Here is a 20003-nt window from a genome sequence, read left to right as displayed (position 1 = left end):
AAACTCACATTCTTCAAATAAGTAAATAATAATTTCAACACCATTTCTTGAACAATATTAGATTTTTCCCATTGATTTTTTATATATATATTTTAGTTGTCAATGGACCTTTATTTTTATTTATTTACATGCAGTGCTAAGAATTGAACTCAGTGCCTCACACATGCTAGGCAAGTGCTCTACCACTGAGCTACAACTCCAGCACTTCCCATTGATTTTTTTTTTTTAAGTATTTTACTTTAGTTGTAGGTGGACAGAATACCTTTATTTTATTTTTATGTGGTACTGAGGATCAAACCCAAGGCCTCATGCATGCTAGGTGAGCGCTCTAGCACTGAGTCACAACCCCAGCCCCGCACTGATTTTTGATGCTTCCTTTATCATATATTGAGTTCTTTTTTATTTTTTTATTTTTTATTTTTTATTTTTTTACTTTATAAAGAAAAGAAGTTTATTTAACACTCAGTTCTGGAGGTTCAAGAGCAGGATGCTGTCATTGGCTCAACTTTTTTTTTTTAATTTTAATTAAAAATCATAAATTTACATAGGGCAATGTTGTTTGATTCATTCTGTTATTTTTTTCCCTTCTCACCTCCCCTCCCACCCCTCTTTTCTCTCTATACATTCCTTTCTTCCTCCATTCTTACCACCCTCCTTATCCCTAACCCTAAACCTAACCCTAACCCTAACACTAACCCCTCCTACCCCCCCCCCCTTATATGTCCTCATCTGCTTATCAGCGAGATCATTCGTCCTTTAGTTTTTTTGAGATTGGCTTATCTCACTTAGCATGATATCCTCCAATTTCATCCATTTGTCTGCAAATGCCATAATTTTGTCATTCCTCATGGCGGAGTAATATTCCATTGTATATATATATGCCACAGTTTCTTTATCCATTCATCAACTGAAGGGCATATATTGAGTTCTTATAAGTAATCAGCCCTATAGTCTGTGACTCTGTGCTGATGGGGACAAATAACTGGTACAAAACAGCTTCCTCCATCTCTGGGCATTGGCCCCAAGATTGGTTAGGTGAAGGTCTTGTTCCCAAAAACATCCCTCAGGAGACCCAGCTTCTGGGCTCTCTGAAGTTCTCACCTCTGGTGTTTTTAAAATGTGTTTATCCTTTAAATAATCACATGCCACTTGCTCTTCTCAATCCTTTAGATACTTACTTGGCTTTCAGTGATCATGGTCCATCTGCTTCCAAATGATTTGAAGGGGTAGAAAAGCCCATCAGATGCATGTACTGAGCATTTGCCTCAAGCACAGTTTAAAGTGGATATTATGACTGGGATCCAGGAACATTTCCTGGGCTAATTATCTCAGCAGCAAAGTGCAACAGAAGATGGAAGGGGAGTGTATAATAGATTTGTTGCCTTAAATAAACTTATGATTCAGTTGGCTAATATGGATGCACATACCTGAAATAATGCACAAGAGTAGACCCATAGTTCTTCAGTTCAAACCATTTATGCAAATGGGAGGAAACCTAGTTAAATTTTGAGGAAAGGGGGTGAGAGACTTCAGAAATTTCTTCCTGAATTTATCCTCCCTGTTTTTGCCCTTTTCTGAGTTATGGTGCTACTTTCTCTTTCCTCCCTTATCTTACTACTTGGGTGATCTTGGGAAGGTTCCTTAATTTTTCTAAGTGTGTTCATTCATTTGTAAAATGAAGTTAATAATAGCAATTATTTCATTGGAATTGTTAGTTAATGTATGCAGAGTACTCAGAGGATCAAACAGGAAAGTTACTGATGTATAACTTACTTATACTGATGTATAAGTTACTCATCCTTCTCCTCTATGGAAACTTGCTGTTGAACTTTTCATTCCTACTGACATTTACCAATTGGTGAGCAGTCTCTTTCCACTTATTAAGAGAGGGTTGAAATTCCTGAAGCAAGATTTTAAGAGCAGTACAGAAATCCCAAGGGATAGTGGAAATGGGACCACACTTTGCAAAATCTCTTTTAATTTGGATTTTAGACCCTTAACTGCCCAAGTAACCTTTATTGTGGGCATCAAAGTCTGTGAGAGGCGAAGGGTAGTCAAAGGTCTGTGTTACATCTTCCCATTAGCATTCATGGAACCATACACACGACAGTGTTCTCCGGTGTTGGTGGCAGTTTTCTCGGTGGGTTTTATCTGCTCTCTTCTGTGAAGAGATAAAAACTGTCAGCTCGTAGAAGGCAGAGTTCTCATGTGACATTTGTGGGTGGTTTTGCAGCACTGGACTGGAAATTTAGCCACTTTTTTTTTTTAATCTCAAAATTTATTTTCCCCTGTTAGGTCTGAAATTTGCCTGCTTTAAAAAATGATGTTTTTTTGTTTTTTTTTTTTACACACAGTAAGAAAATTAAAATGTCTCTGAAAGAATTTAAATTTCAATAGCTATCAAGCATTTACTACTGTTTGTGGAAGGCATTGATGTGTAAATTGGAGAGTCATTGAATCAGTGTCTGGAGACAGTTGTGGCTGGCTGTCACTAGTGTCTTCTTGCACTGGTTGCAATATCTCTTATACTTGGTCTTATGACCTTCAATATTGCTTTTCTTTCAGATAATGGTAATCATAATAATAGCTAACATTTATTGAGCACCTAGTGCTAGGCAGCACCATGCCAAGCCCTTTAAATGTATTTTCTAATTTAAACCTCACAAGAACCATGAGAGACAGGTACCATTATCATGATTTTAGAGAAGGAAAATGAGGCCCCAGAGGTTAAGTATTTGCATGAAGATTGGTAAAGAATAAATCAATGAATTAGTGACTGAAACCAGGTCTACAAGGTGCATGTGTCCTTAACTACTATAGTATACTGTTACAGATTCTTTTAAATTATTGGAAAGTACTTATCCTGGAATCTGCCTGGTATCATGGAATTATATTTGGGGAAGAATCATTACAAATTGAAGTAGGCATATTGACATATCCATGTATTTTTTCTTAAAACTTTCCATTCCTTTATGTTATCAGGATTGGACAATTTTATTCCTTCTTCAAAATTTTGGTGAACCTCACTTTTAATTGATCATAATTCCTAAAACTGATTACTTGATATTGTATTAACTCTTTGTAAATTTATTTATTTTATTTTATATATATATATATATATATATATATATATATATATTTTTTTTTTTTTTTTGTGGTGCTGGGGATTGAACCCAGGCCTTGTGCATGTGAGGCAAGCACTCTACCAACTGAGCTATATCCCCAGACCCTAACTCTCTTTTAAAATTTGTATTTTTATTGTTTTTTTGTTTTGGAACAGGGTCTTACTAAATTGCTGGGGGTCTTCCTAAGTAGCTGAGGCTGGCCTTGAACTTGAGATCCTCTGTCTCAAACTCCTGAGTCACTGGGATTACAGGCATGTGCTACTGTGTCTGGCTAGCTCATAATACTAATCATATTTCTTCTCTTTTTCATTTTCAAGCTTTTATAGAACTGTGATGCCAGGGTCAAAAAAAATCCTGAGTGATTCAGTTGCAAATAGTGTAAATGTTTCTAGGAGCTGTGGCCCTATCAAATAGGTTGGAAGAATATTTTAATAGGATGCTGTATGTTGCATGGTTTGGATCTGAAAAATCCCCAAAAGTACGTTGAAGGTGTGGTCCCCAGTGTGGCAGTGTTCTGAAGTGGGGCTTGGGAAGCGATTAGATCATGAGGTCTGTTTTAGTCAGATTTTCATTGCTGTGACCAAAAGACCTGACAAGAACAACTTACAGGAGGAAAAGTTTATTTTGGCTCATAGTTTCAGAGGTTCAGTCCATGGTTTGCTGACTCCATAACTCTGGGCTTGTGGTGAGGCAGAACATTATGGTGGAAGGGTGTGAAGGAGGAAAGCAGTTAAGGACATGGCAATCAGGAAACAGAGTTCCGCTCACAGGAGCAAAATAGAAACCCCTAAAGCACATCCTCAATGACCTACCTTGTCTAGCCACACCCTACCTGCCTACAGTTACTGTCCAGTTAATCTATATCAGTGAATTAATCCACTTACTAGGCTATACCTCATAATATAATCATTTCACTGTTGAATATTCTTGCATTGTCTCAGACATAAGCTTTTGGGGGGATACTTCATATCTAAACCATAAGAAGATCTCTGATCTCATGAGTGGATTAACACTTTGGTGGTTTCTCAGCTGATGGCATTATTGGGAGGAGGTAGAAACTGTAGGAGGTAGGGCCTAACTGGAGAAAACAGGTCACTGGGAAAGTTTCTTGTCCCTGGCTCCTTCCTCCCCTTCTCTCTTTCTCTCTTTTTGCTTTTGTGGCTGCTATGAGGCAAGCAACTTCCTTCTGTCATGATCTTTCTTTCCTTCTACCATGACGTTTCTGCCTTGGAGCAGTCCATCCATGAACTGAAAGCTCTAAAACTGTGAGCCAGAATAAATCTTTTCTTTTCCTTTTTTTTTTTTCCCCCCTGTGTTGTGCTGGGGATTGAACCCAGGGCCTTGTGCTTGACAGGCAAGCACTCTATGAACTGAGCTAGTAGAATGAAACAGACAGTATTATCTTATGTATATGTATGATTACATGAATGATGTGAATCTACATTGTGTACAACCATAGAAATGAAAATTGTACCCCATTTGTGTACAATGAATCAAAATGCAGTCTGTAAAAATAAAAAAATTAATAAAAAAAGATGAAAAAAAGAAAATTTAAAATAACTTACAAAATTAAAAATAAAATAAAATAATCTTTCCTCCTAAATTGTTTTTCTCAGCTATTTTGTTCCACTGAAAGAAAACATCACAGATGCTAAAATAAGGAGTGTCAGCAAAGACATGTAGATATAGTAAGACCAATATGCAAATTTTGAAAGGAAATGTTTGAACACCATGGTACAATGCTTAAAAATCCTTCTTCCAAAAAAAAAAAAAAAAAAAAAAATCCTTCTTCCAAGCCAGGTGTGGTGATGCATGCCTGTAGTCCCAGCTACTCAGGAGGCTGAGGAAAGATGATCAAGAGTTCAAGGCCAGCCTGGGCAACCTAGCAAGACCCTGTCTCAAAAAAAAAAAAAAAAAAAAAGGGTTGAGTGCCTCCCTGCCCACGCTCCAGTGGAGAGAAATACTAGTGTGGGGTGCACACACGGTGGTGGGGACGTTCCACTCCCACATCTGCTCTAATGAGAAAAACTTCAAAGGCACCACTGGGAAAGCCTGGTATTTCCTCCATGCAGGTATGAAAGCAGAGCAGGCTGATGTCAAACTCTGGCTTTGGAAAAGGTTAAGGATTAGGAGATGATTTGGACAGCCTTTTTGGCAGGAAAATCAGACTTTCTGCTGCTTTGAGATTAGCCTTCATTTCCAGAATTTTTTTTTCAGTTTAAGAGATTGTTCAGAACCACTTCTTTATAAGAGATCTGGTTTGGGATTATTTTTAAACTACTGTGCACTGAACAACATCCTGACAGTGATCGAAACTAACATCCTCAATGAGGGGCAGATGTCCCTGATATCAGGGTACCTGAAGAACACATTGTCTCTCGTGTACTATTCCGGCTGGAAATTCCTAACCTAAAAATTTTGTTGTTATTTTTTTTTTGTGGTGCTGGGAATTGAACCTATGGCCTTGCACATGCGAAGCAAGTGCTGTACAGCTAAGTTACATCCCCAGCTCAACCTAATCTAATTGTGAAGACATACAACACAAACCCTATTGAGAAATAGCCTATAAATAAATAGCCCATATTTGGGGGCTTGGGTTGTGGCTCAGTGGTAGAGTACTTGCCTAGTATGTGTGAGGCACTGGGTTTGATCCTCAGTGCCACATATAAATAAATGAATAAAATGAAGGTCCATTGACAACCAAAAATAAAAAAATAAAAATAAATAGCCCATATTTTTTAAAATGTCAATGCCATTAAAGACAAAGTACAGCTGAGGAATTGTTACAGATTAAAAGATATTAATGAGTAATGTAAACTAAATGCTATATATGATCCTGGGTAGGATTCTGTTCGTGGGGGCAAATGCTATAGAAGGTCACTACTGGGATAATAGACAACATTGGAGTTTGGACAGAAGATTAGGTAAAAATTTATATCCATGCTAAATGTCCTGAACTTGATAGTTGATATATCAGACTATTGTTGTTTTTAGGTATTGTATTCATGTAGTATTAAAAGGTAAACAGACACAATGTATGCCACCTGCACTCAAAATTGTTCTGAAAATAAATTGTGTCTATAGAAAAAGAGTTATAAAATGTGGCAAATTATTAAAATTGCTGTATTGGGAGCAAAGCTATGTATTCTTTTTGTTAACATTTTTCCATAATTTTGAGGTTATTTCAAAATAAAAATGGTGAAAAACAAGTCCTCCTCTCTAGCCAAGGTTTACTTGAACCCCGTCTCCCTCAGCTCCTGCCCACATACAACCCCTCCCTCAGAAGTGATGCTAAATCCCACCCGAGTCCTGCTACATCAGAATCTCAGGGATGGGACTCAGGGATTTGTATTTTAACAAGCTCTTCAGATGGGTCTTATTAATGTATACTAGATCTTGAGAAGAACTGCTTGCTTGGAATTGGGTGTTAACCCCATTCAGGCTGTTACTTGATTGGGCAAAGGTATGTGAGTGGATATAGGGGTGGCGACCAAGGGACCTACCTCACAGGAGTGTTGAGATAACAGTGGCTGATGATGGTTATGATATTCTCTCCTGTACTATCTACCCTTCTTTCAGTTTGGTTCCAGAAGTCTAAGGACACATTTCTTAGTTCACAGTTTCAGTGACTATAATGACTAATCTATATTCATAAGAACTCATCATGGCGAATACAAATTGATTATTGTGAATTGGCAGTTGTCTTTTCTTTTTTTGTGTGTGTGGTTCTAAGGATTGAACTGAGAGTCTATCCTCAGCTTGAGTTGTCCATTTCTGATCATTTGTTCCCATGAGGACATTTTGAAAGAAACTTGGAGGGTGGTAGCACTACAAGGGGAGAATTCTGATGTTAATTATCCTAATTAGAAGTGACTTGATATGTCAGACTTGTTGATATGACTGAGATGGAAAAAAAGGAATTGGCAAGAGAGAGAAAGATTCATGAGGGAGATGTATGGAGCAGGCAGGCTGCTCACTGTTGTGGTAAGGATTCCTGAATCCAGGACTGGCTATATAAGTTGCAGGGTCCAGTGCAAAATGAAAATGCAGAGTGTCTTTTTAAAAATTGAGAATTTCAGAATGGTGCCAGCAAAACAAACATCAAATCAAGCATGGGGACTTTGTAGACAAGGGTCCTGGGTACAGGTTGCATTATTATGACTAAGATTATGGCCAAGTTTCCTACAAAGGGAAGCCAGATCTACTTGAACTACATTTGGAAGGGTGGTCTGCCTGTGGGGCCTACTATCAGGGGTAGAACTGAGAGGGTAGAGGAAGAAGTGGATGGGTGGGGCCAGCTCATCCACTCCAAAAACCTGTGCACAGCAGAGGTCATTCAGAGTCCAACAGAGATATTTGATACCTACCTGACAAGAAGTACTCTGCAAACAGTCAGGGCTGGCCAGATGATCAGCAGGAAGACTGAAATCACATATCCAGTTCAGAGTGACATGCTTACTCTTTTCATCTTGATTCTATCTTCCCATCCCAACACCCAAGGAGCACAAATGATGACCTATGGACAGAAGTAAAAGGCAGACAGACACTTCCTTTCCTTGTGACTGACTCATTGATCTGAAGAGGGTTGGAGGAGATGAGACCAATGTTTGAATGGGATGTGCTCTCTCATGTGTGTTTGAGTATGTGTGTATACCTGCATGTGAATGTGAATGTGTGCAAGAGCATGTATTTTCATTTATTTATTTATTGGTAGTACTGGGGATTGGACTCAGGGGTTCTGTACCACTGAGCTACATCCCTAGTCCGTTTTATTTAGAGACAGTGTCTTGCTAAGTTGCTGAGGGTGTCACTAAGTTGCTGAGACTGACCTCAAACTTTCGATCCTCCTGCATAGCTGGGATTACTGATGTGCGCCACCACACCTGGCTGAGCATGTATTTTTAAGATTAATTTTAGTTGTAGATGGACACAGTACCTTTATTTCTCTATTTTTATGTGGTGCTGAGGATCGAACTTAGTGCCTCACATGTGTTAGGCAAGCGCTGTACTGCTGAGCTACAACCCCAGGCCTAAGCATGTATTTTAATAATTGAAAATATTTTAAATCCAAGGGCTCTCCTTGACATATTATTAAGGAATACAACATGTAGATTTAATAGAGCATTGTTGTAATAGGATGACTTTAAAAATATGTATTTTATTTGTATTTCATGAAGCAGACTGCTCAATAAACCAGTTACCTTTTAAAAATTATATTCATTACAAGGGAAGGAAGAGAGGAAAGCAATTCATGAAACACTCATTTGACAGATAATAGCTTTCAAACCCTTTCACTTCTAGTATTGATCTAAGAATATTCAAGTGAACACTGATTATAAATTACCCTGAAAACATCTCTGATAGAAGAACTTTTTACTGGAAACTTTTTAATATAGTCAATCCTTTGGGAGTAAACATTTCAAATATTACTCTCTGCTCTATTTATTGCCTCTTCACATAGATTTTAAGGCATGATGACTGGAGTTTTTGCTGAAATGACACCTGGTCTCAGCACCGGAGACTCTGCTATTTGGTTAAATAATGTTCACAGCATCTACTCCTGTCATCATCAGAGGTAATACAAATATTTTAACATTAAAAATTCTACATTAGTAATTATTTAATTTACTATCCAATATTTATTGAACCTTGCAATGGGCACTGCTAGGCCTTACAAGGGATAAAACATGAATTAGACACTGATCTCATTCTTAGAACATTTTTAGTGTGGTAAGACTCAAGATGTACAGAAATAAGCAGAAAGTAAGACGTGTTGAAAGGTACATTAAAATGAATGTGCTCTTAGGCCAGGCAACTGGGCCCCAGTGCTGGGCTCTGAGTTTTAGAGGACCCTGTTTGGGGCCCAGGAGACATGCCCACCAAGAGCTAGAACTTGGGTACATGGCTTGATACTTTTATCTGTTCATTAGCATAAACACCTGCTCATTCTATTATGTGATGTTCACAGTTACGCTGTGCCTTGAGGTAACAAAGAATATTCATGACTTTGACTAGTAATTGTTGAGCATCCATTAGATGTATGGAACAGGACTGTGTGCAATATGGGGAACTACAGAATGTAATGCATGGATCGCTTGGATAAAAAGAAATTTCTATTTCTATAGTCATCCACTTGCTTCATCTCAAGTTTTTTAGAAATCATGGCCAATCTCTTGGAGGCTCCCAACAGTAATATCACATGTGTAGGTAGAAGAGGGCTTCTATCATGTAATAGGCATTTTTAAGTAGCTAAGTTATCTTTTCCAAAGGAGAACAAGAAGAGATCTCTCAGCTGCATGGTAAGTAATGACCAGGGCCAGCAGTTTATCTCAACACACACAGGCTTTCACTGGCATTTCCTGGATTCAGAGTCTATTATTTTCTTTCCTGAAGGCTTTCTTAATACAAATATTTGAATATTAAGCTTATTTTTCTCTCAGTCTATTATGTGACTATAAATTTCAACCCAAACCATCTTTGAGCTGTAAGACATGCATGACATCATTGAACTCTAAGGTACATTTTGGCCAGTTGCATAATTTGGCACATATCCCTCTGCATTCCCAGAGTTCCTCTGCCTTTCTGCAAACCTTGCTCTGTGGGGATTACTTAAGTAGCATTTTTTAAAATTTTAATTGAGTGTCAAGTGTCATCACTGCCAAAAAGTTTGCCTCCTTCACATCTTCCTGAAAGGGAGAGTGAAAGACTTTTAAATGATGTTCTCAGATGAAGACAGCAAACACAACAGAGAAGGCATGCAAACGTGTGCTGCCTCCAGTTTGCTTGCAACGCTGGAGCTCAAAAGTCATCAGTTTTAAATGTAAACAAGCAAGCGTTGTCAATGAGACAGTGACAATGGGCTCCAGGAAGGTACACGGTTAGCCTTGGCTTGGAGTTAAGGAAGCAAGGGAGGCCTGGCCTCGGAGGCTTAAGAGAAGGCACAGGTCTATAGTGCTCTCATTGCCAGGGCTGGCTACAAAAATTTCAGGTTTGGCCAAGTGACGTTTACCTCCACGGAAGCTCGCACTCACCTAGACATCTGCTCATAGGTCAAATTTCACTAAGGCTATAAACTTGAGAAAAACAAAACAATGAAATTACATATCCCAAGTGAGATTTTTACTCCCTCCTTTTCTTTGCTTCATTATGTATTTATTTTTTATTTGTATGCTTTCCTTTACTTCAACCTCTTCCTCTCCCTTGGTCAGCAAGTTACTTAACCCCATTCAAACCCACCCTCTTCAGGCTTCTCGCTGAGCCTGGGTCATGCATACGCCCTCCCCTTCGCCAATTCTTCGCTTTCCCAGGTAGGACTGTAGCGCCCCAGGTCCTGCCTCTTCAGTGCGACTATGCAGCTCCCGGTCCCCGGCTGGGGCCCCCTGCCGCACCTCCAAGTCGCTCAGCTCTCCTCTGCTGGCCGCAGCGTCCACCTCTTTGGCTTCCCGGGTGGCCCGGCCTCCTCAAAGTAGCCCCGCCCCGGTCCAGCTCCGCCCCCGGTCGCCGCTGCCTGATTGGACGCCTCCCCTCCCTGGGATCCTCTCCACCGCCTGGTCGGATGGGCACCGCCACCTGGTCCAAAAATTCCCCTGAGGGGACCCGGGGGCTCTGCAACCTCGAGCTCCCGCGGGGCGGCTGTGACGGCTGCGGCGGGGCGCCGAGCGGGGAGGGGACTCGAAGCGGGGAGCGGAGGAGGCAGGAGGAGGAGCAAAGGTGTTGGAGAGAAAACTTCTGAAGGAACAGGAAACCTGCCGGGGAGGCGGCGGCTGCGGCTTCTCGGGGCGTCGGGGCTGCTCTCGCCGCGGAGTGTCCACAGCTGCGCCTTCGCTCCTGCCGGGCTCCCGCGGGGCGGAAGCAGGCTGAACCCCGACTCTGTGTCACTGGGACTGTGTCCTGCGCGGCCGCAGCGGTCCTGCGCTCCATTCTGCCTCTGCCGCTGCGGCTCCTTCGGAGAGAGCAGCGAGGGCGCAGGGAAGAGGAGGGACGTTCGCTTTGGAACATGAAGCAGCATGTCTGATAAAATGTCCAGCTTCCTCTACATAGGGGATATCGTGTCCCTGTACGCGGAGGGCTCGGTCAACGGCTTCATCAGCACCCTGGGGTAAGCAGGAGAGGCGGCTGGGCAGCGCTCGCGCTCTGTCCCCGCGGCGCCCATCCCTGTCCCTCCTCGCGCGTGGCGCCCTCCTGTTCCCGCCCGAGGTGGCGGCGCCCGGCAGGGTCAGCACCCGCTCTCTCACTCGCAGGAAGCGGGAGAGGCAAGACTTTCTCAGCAACTTTGTAATCTCAAACTCAAGACACATCAGAAAAGGAGGAAGTGATTCAAAAGTCCTGAGACAGGCCGGGCGAAGAAGTCTTCGCCGACTTCTCCATGGGTTGTTTTGATTAAAATGTGGGTTTGTTTTCTCATTTGGGAAAACAAAACAACTTCTCTTCCCATCTTTTCTCACTACCGCTCTCAGCCCCTTGTCTGTCTGTCAGTGCCGGGTTTGAAAGAGCAGTAGATAGAAACCCGTGGCCTTGGACGTGAAACGGGTGAGACGGGGAGAGCCAAAGTGTGGCTTTGTCCTACGGGAGGAGCTCACCGTCTCCTCTTCGCTGAAGTAATTTCCTTTTGTCCTTGCCCAACGAGGACTTGCCCCGCCTCGTGGGCAGCCTGGGGGCTGCTCCCCGGGTTCCAGAACTCAGACCTGCCTTCTCTGGTTCCCATAGGGAACCCCTGTTGGATCTCAGCCAAATGCAAGATTGGAGTTGGTTAATAATTGGGGAAATATATGTACATACATATATGAAAACAATGTGCTGAATTGTTAAATAGGACTTTCTCGATTACTATTATTTTCTCCCAGTCCTAATTGTGTATACCACTGACCAGTTTAATTGCACACTGTAATATATTTTGCTGCACAGGTATTTTTTTGTTACCTCATGGTCCCAGGCTCTTAGGCTCCTCAGTGTTAGAGATTTCAGGCTGCAGAACTGGTGTTTCCACGTCTGCCTATTCCACTATTTTGAGCTGTTCGTTTTTTGGGGCACATGACTTAACATGCGATGTCTTTGGACCATGACTGGGAGCTTGTTGTAAGGGAGCGCTGCCTACTCAGCGCGGGGATGTGGAAGTTACCAGTTGTCCCACAGTTCCTGTTATTTGTACATTTCCCCAAATAATTGAGAGAAGGAAGGTGGATTTAATTTAATCTCTTTTCCATTATTGTTATTTACTTGCAAAACTGAAGCATGGAAGGAAGAAATAAGAATTCCAAGTATGTATGCTGGGTTTGTAAATCACAAACAGTGAGTTGTTCCTGAGAGAATGCATAGTATAAGTGCAGTTTTGGGGCCTCTGCCAATATTTTGCAGATGAACTCTGCTGCACTTCACTTTCTATGGACTCTCTAGCTGCGTGCAATGCTGGAGTTAAGCAGGTAGGCTTCTGGGAGTGGGTTTGGAGTTTGAATCCCAGTTCTTCCACTTGTAAACTTTTTGACCCTGGGTACAATGCATAATCCACCTGTACCTCAGTCCCCTTAGTTGCATAAATGAGGATAATAATAGTTTCTCTTCCATGGTTTGTGGTGAGAAGAGAGTTAATATGTGTAAAGTGCTTAGCACAGTACAGTCATGTAATAAGTACTTAGATAAGTACTAGCTATTGCAGTAATTATCACTACCTTGGTGATGTGAACAGTAGTTATATTTGTGGACAGTATAGTAAAAAAGACTAGGAGTAGAGTATAAAGCCTAGACAAAAAAAAAAAAAAAAAAAAAAAAAAAAGCCATGTTTCTATAGTGCCTTATACAGCAAAGGTTTGCTTGTGAATAACTTATAAAATAAATACAGCAGGGCTGTGGGTGGCAAATCATGGTGCTACAACTTCAACAGTTGTGGCGTCTGCCCTACTCATTTTAGAGACAAGGAATCTCTAAGAAAAATGAAGTGACTGACCCTAGAAACAGGACATCAGTGCAAAAAGCTGAAACTCTAACCCTGTCTCCAGATTCCTAGCCAAGTGTGCTTTTCTTTGGCTACACATAATATTTTCTAAGCCTTGAGAAAAAAAGCTTGAATGACTGTTAATGTTACATATACATTTGTATAAATATTTGTTATTTGTAGTCAGTGTTTCATGATGGTGTTTCAAAAGTTGAGTTTCCTTAGATTGTAGATTTGCAGAATATTATTTTTCTGTTAATGAACCGAGTCTTGTTGAGATTAATCTGACAAGGCTCTTAATGCTGCTAGTTCTGGGTTGAAGAAGAGTCTTTAGAAAAGCTGCCATTGGTGAAATGTGATACTTTGATTGGATATTCTTTTTCTGAGTGAGACTGCTCACAGGTTCACATAATTGTGTAGTACTCTGTAACTCAGGAATTGGGTATGCCATTCCTCTGTCCTGGTACTTGCTTCTGCACATCTTTTCAAAGGGCATTGTAGTGAAAGTCATTGTTGATGTGCTCTGATGCAGTTTCCTGTCCTCATTGAATAATGTCCAAAAAGTATTCAAGGGCAGCAGATACTAACTAGTTGAGGACTTAAATGAATTCTGGGTTAAGAGTATGCTAATGGAATAATCAGGACAAACTATTCAAGTGCTGTGATATTTCTCTTGATAAATAATGGCATGAGTGTACCTTTGGTGATTAAAAATAGCACTTTTCTGCTTTGAAAATGGAGCTCATTGGAAAACATGTTATTTCTTTTTAACATATTCTTTTTAAAATTGTGACTGTCACATAGAATTAAACCTGCAATTATTGATTATCTTATTAACAAACATTCCAAACTTTGCTGTATATGAGGTATATAAATAATGTTGCAGAAACTTCTGAGATGCTTTCAGAAAGCATCTGGAACTTTAAAAAGGCTTGTTTAGTTTCTAAGGGGACCATGTTGTTCATGTTCTGTTCTTTGTCCCTTTGATTTTTATTAACATGTTGATCATTTTCAAAGTTAGGGATGCTGTGTTATAAAATAATTTTCTAAACTCAGAAATGAACAGTTTCAACTATTGAGAAATAATCCCATTTAATTTTGTAATGACTTAATTAAGGTTATTAATTCAACCAGAAGTATCCACTGTCTTTGATACAGAAAGTGTATAAATAATGACCTGTGACAATATATTGAGGAATTACAGTATATTGAAACTTTGGTTTCATAGTCCTAGACCCAACTTGCAAAATAAATTATCTACAAATTATACTTTAAGCTAACAAGTAGGAGATGCTACCCCAATATCTGTTTAGATAATATTTCATGTGGCATGGGTATATGCTTCCATGAGCTTTATAATTTCTAAAAATTGGAGGACAGTGTGGTTCTAAGAACCACAGTGTGGTCAAAGAAAGTTCTAAACATTAAAACCATTCAAGGTCATTAAAAAAAACTGTAGTGCCATTTATAGGAATCAGAGAGAAGAAAACAATTGTGTTTTCATGAGTCTGATTTTTCAGGATAAAAGTGATAGAGTTTAGATCTTAAATTCCCCCAAAGGCCCATGTGTTAAAGGTGTGGTCCCCAGTTCATTGCATTATTGGGAAGTGGTGGAACTTTTAAGGGGTTGGGCATAGAGGGAGGAAGTTAGGTCTTTGGAGGCTTACCCTTACAGGTGATATTGGGATAAAGCCCCTTCTTCCTGCTCTCTTTGCTTTGGCTGCCATAAAGTGAATGGCCACCTCTACCATATGCTTCCATCATGATGTTCGGTGCCATCATAGGCTGAAAGCCATGAGGCCAGTCAGTCCTAAACTGAAGCCTCTAAAACTGTAAGGTAAAATAAACCTTTCTTTTTATCAGTTGATTATCTCAGGTATTTTATTACAGTAAAGGGAAGCTAACTAACACAAAGTGTTAGCAGAATTCTTAGAATGGTAGGATAGTAGAACCAGTGGAAGGTATGCCATTTCTTCTTTTGCCATTCATAAGTTGAGAGGTTGGTAAATAAAAAGTGTGTATATTTGTATGCATGTGTGTGTATGTTTATGTACATATTGCTACTTTTGACTTGAGGTTTCATCAAGTTAAGATGTTGACAAACTGTCAGATGACTACCAATTGAAACACTAATCTCAAAGCATCATAATAGTCTCTTAGTTAGAGCGACAAAAGATTGGGGCCCTTATTTTTACCTCTTGCTTGATTTTGACCTATTCAATTAATTTTCCCCTTTGCTTTGTTTCCATGTTCAATGACAGATGTCAAGTGGGGTGAGGGGTGAGTCACATAGTTAATGATTTTGACTTAATTCCTCAGATAACAAGACTATGAAAATGCTTACATTTTATTGTTCCCAATTATAGTTCCTTGAATTTCTTTTCCTGATTGTTTTCTACTGAACATTTTTTGACCTTTAAATGTTTACAGATTTGATTTATTATCTCTTCTTTTATTTAATTATGCCATTCTTGTTATAGTTGTAAAAATCTTTTCTGTAATGGAATCATTTGATTAGTGGGGAGTTGTAGATGAAGCATGGAGTGAAACTTTTATTTTTGCATAATTTGCAAGTTATGTTTAATGTCTTCCAAATAGAACCTTCTAAATAATAGCCAAATATTGTTTTCTGCTATAGGTATAGAAACTGAGCTTTGTTTTGGCTATGGCATCTGATAATCTGATAAAAATTACCTAAAAATCTGTTGAATATTTGCATACACCTTCAGTGGGGAGGACACAGATGATGAACTCATGAATACTGAGTTGTTTTGGGAAGTCTACGGGTGAGAAGTGTGATGTTGTGGAACTTGAAACCAGCTCAAGTTCAAAGACAGCTTCTGAAGTGGTGAACATGAAGTCTGTTTTAAATTGAAAGATGAACTGTTTCTGAAACCTTGAAGTCATTCCAAGAATAGCACTGCAGGTTTTGGACCCTCACTGAAGTGAGGGCTCAGTCAGGTAAACAACCACACCTGTTCAAGTGCCCCTAATGCTTGGTCCTGACAGACTAGAATTCAGAGGCAACTGCTTGGCTTCATTCTAGGTTTAAGAGTAGTCTTTTATTTGTGCACAGGTAGCTCTTTTCACAATCACATTTTTTCATTATTGGGAAACTGTTATTGTACAGATGGTGTGAAAATCTAGAGAATATAGACAAACTACTGTAGAACCAAACTTTAAAACTTAAATTCCAGTCAGAGTGTATGTCTTCATATATAAATATAAAAGAAGTAACCATGAACTTTTATGACAAATTTATAATGTACTAAGTAAGTTTTACTTTTTTTTTTTGGTATCAGGGATTGAACCCAGAGGTGCTCAACTATTGAGCCACATCCCCAACCCATTTTATTTTTATTTTTTAAATTTTGAGGCAGGGTCTTGCTAAGTTGCTTATGGCCTTGCTAAATTGCTGAGGGTGGCTTTGAAATTGCCATCCTCCTGCCTCAGCCTCCCAAGCCACTAGGATTGGAGGTGTGGGCCACTGTACCCAGTTTTACTTTTTTAATATAGGAACTTGGTAATGGATCACTGGATCATAATCAGACATGTGAAACTAATGGCATTCATTCATTCATTCATTTAATGTTAAAAGTATGCCTTTCAACTACATTGACGTCTTTTTTGTGGTTGGTTGGTTATCTTTCTACTTTCATACCAATTTATATGGTAAAGTCTTTAAGAGATAACTTTAGAAAACCATGATTTTAATAAAAATATTCAAAGTAAGATACATGGAAAGTAGAATAGCATATTAACAGTGGTTGACCCTGCATGGTTAGTGAGTAGCTGATTTTTAATTTTCCTTTTTATATCTCCTTTATTTCCTATATTTTGTATATATTTCTTTAATTAACCACCTATTACTTTTATGGTCAGGAAAGTTAATTAAAATGAAAATGATGTTTTTAAGGATTCTTCAACTTCTTATTACTGTTGATCAATAATATATATTTATATATTTTTTTTTTCTTTTCTTTTTTTTTTTGTGGTGCTGTGGATTGAACCATGGCCTCACGCATGTTGGGCAAATGTTCTACCTCTGAGCTACATCAATAATATTTATTTTTAAAAGTATAAATAAAGTATGGTACTGAAATAGTCATATGTTTACCATTAAAAATTTGTTCTTAGTTCTCATTGGTATTAAAATTTATTATGAAAAATCTGTCCAGCCAGTAATACTGAACAATTATGATGACTGATTTATTTCACATGGTAAATATTTAGTCTGTTTTACTTTAGAAGTCTGTTTACACATGTAAAATATACATTTTTACGTGGTTGACTTGTTCTTTTAGTAACCTTGAACTCAGTATGAGATTTTAATTGCCTAAGTCAACACTTATAGCATAGTTGTGAGGGGTTTTTGTGTGTGGTCAAAATAAATCAACAAATTGTTTTATTGTCTGAGTGGGTGGATTAGTTTTCTCAAAAGTCAAATCAATAATTGGTTAACAATTGCTATTATACAGGTTATAACCACAAGTCCACATGACTGTCCTGATGGTGTACTGTTTTGCTAAATCATGCTGTAGATGATATATTTTTTCAGTGAATGCTTAATGAGCTACCCTATGGGCTGGGGGATACACATGTAAAGAGATGACAGATATTAAACTATAAAATATTACCTCAGAAATAAAATCTTCCTTTGACAGTTTGTGGTGTGACCCTGGGCCAGGATTTGTAGGAGAAATGAAGGCAGTCATTATGTTTGCTCTCAGTGTTGTGAGTGCTGCAAGACCAGTAACTAACAAGTACCAAGAAAATGTGGTCTTTTAAATCCTTGTATGCTTGGTATCTGACAAAATTCCTGGTACATAGTAGGTGTTGAATAAATATTTGGGAAATATTTGGGAAATCACTTTTGAATATTTAGTAACTGAAAAGACTGGTGTTGAATATCTGCACTATGAGGTAGTTCTTTACAGATTCCATAAAGATGTTTACAAACAGTGGCTTAGGAAGTGAGAAGAATTCGTTTTCCTCTTCTGCTTGGGATGTCCTGGGTGACTTCAAGGATGAGGTGGCACTTGAGCTGACCTTTGCAGGATTATTAGAATGGACATTTGTTTTTATCTATTCCCATAATTGATTATGTGTTCTTGGTAATTTTTCTTCTAAAAAGTCAGTGAATTTTTCTGTTCATTTTAATAGATCTGAAAAACTATAAGCAAACAGTTTGATATTTTTGAGACACAGAAGAAATAATCTAAGAACCTATTTTATGCTAATTTACAAAATGTAAGAGACAAACTTGGTTTTGACCCTCTGAAATTATTAAGAAAGTCTCCTTTCAATCTTTGTAACATATGCTGGATTTACTGAGTCCTGAGATAATGAGCCAGGAATATAAAGCTTAGTCAAGAAGAAACTTAGCAATTATTTGGGGTGGGGGATTTAGACAAGGTATTCAGCTCCTTTTTATATTATATTTTTATCCCTCCTTTCCTGGCTTCTTCTCATCTTCAGTGTTTTGTAGTTTTTTTTTCATAAGTCATGAACTTAATTCAAGTTTTATAGGTCCCTGGAAGCTTTTGAAATAAGGACAGCTTTTCATCTAAAGTAGTTCTTAATTATTTTCCCCTTATAGTACATTTGACTACATGGATGTGCATACACACACACACACACACACACACACACACACTCTCTCTCTCTCTCTCTCTCTCTCTCTCTCTCTCTCTCTCTCTCTCTCTCTCTCTCCCACTTGGTTTGAAATACTCTTCTTCTGTGTATGGAGTCTACCATACCCTGTTTTCCTTTTGATGTCTTAAAAAGTGACAAAGTTCATAGATATGTTCCCATGAATGCAGAGAAAGGTTAAGGAAGTGAACAAAGCATAATATCAATTCGTATCTAAATTCTGAGAATTCAGACGTGTCACTGAGGTTCTGTCTATTACTGAGATGTTTGAGTCACTGTTAAAATATTGTTATAAAGATCTCTTTGTGGGCCTGGGGTTGTGGCTCAGTGGTAGCGTGCTCATCTAGCACAGGTGAGGCCTTGGGTTCAACCCTCAGCACCACATAAAAATAAAATTAAGGTATTGTGTTTGCCTACAACTAAAACTTTAAAAACTTTTGTTTTTTTTTTTAAGATCTCTTTGTGGTAATTATAAAATGCTGGACTTTGTTATATATTGGTTATCCAAGAGAATTCCTCCGTGGAGTTCTAGAGAAAACTTAGGTGTTTTTAAAATAAGTAACAAATTTATTGGCTCATAGCATCTGGTGAGAGCCTTCCTGCTGCATCATTGCCTGATGGAAAGCAAGAGGGCAAGAAAGGGCAAAAGGGGGCCAAATGTACCCTTTTATAACAGCCTGCAAGGGTGAAGACCTCATCATATTTCCAAGATGTCACCTGTTTCTTTTTTAGAGGTTTATAGTTATACGTAGTAGTTGGGCTCATCCCAACAAACTCACATATGCTTGGAATTTGATTTCAGTTCAGGATCCCCCTTCCCTCCTCCCTTTCCTTCCTGTCCTCCCTCCCCTCTCCCACATTCCTTCCTCTATTCTGCAAAACTTAGGACTTTTTTCCTTTTTTAAAAAAAGTATGAAATGGTTCATGAATTTGTGTGTCATTCTTGCACAGGGGCCACGCTAATTTATGTATGGTTCCAATTTTAGTATCTGTGCTTCCAAAGCAAGCAGTAATACTTAGGTTTTGAATGAAATAAACCCTAGTTGTCCAGCTTCCTGAGACCTAGTGGTAATGGCTAATTATGAAACACTCAAACAATCATTGAGGACAGATACTGCTTTTCTCCACATATTATCTCCTGTAGACAGAGGATTGTTCTTCTTTTGTAGGGAATTTATATGGATCATCAATGCTAAACATAAAGAACCTAAATAAACTAAAAAAAAAAAAAAAAAAAAAAAAAAAAACCCTGAAAAATAAAACTGGTTTAAGAGTTGTTTATTAACATTTCTAGGGGC

The 20003-nt window shown here is 38.9% G+C and overlaps 1 protein-coding gene across 1 annotated transcript in view; it reads left to right on the top strand.

The window, feature by feature from the left end:
• Nucleotides 1–10778: 10778 nt before the first annotated feature.
• ITPR2 (inositol 1,4,5-trisphosphate receptor type 2) overlaps nucleotides 10779–20003 on the top strand; it is a 525070-nt gene continuing 515845 nt past the window's right edge. Inside the window, exon 1 of the mRNA XM_079139251.1 lies at nucleotides 10779–11223. Coding sequence (XP_078995377.1) covers nucleotides 11132–11223 — 92 coding nt within the window. The 5' untranslated portion in view covers nucleotides 10779–11131. The remainder of the gene's footprint in view (nucleotides 11224–20003) is intronic.

Source organism: Sciurus vulgaris, assembly GCF_902686455.1.
Source record: "Sciurus vulgaris genome assembly, chromosome: 5".
Taxonomy (NCBI): Eukaryota; Metazoa; Chordata; class Mammalia; order Rodentia; family Sciuridae; genus Sciurus; species Sciurus vulgaris.
The sequence above is the reverse complement of the archived record's forward strand: the minus strand, read 5'-3'. Positions and strand labels throughout refer to the sequence as shown.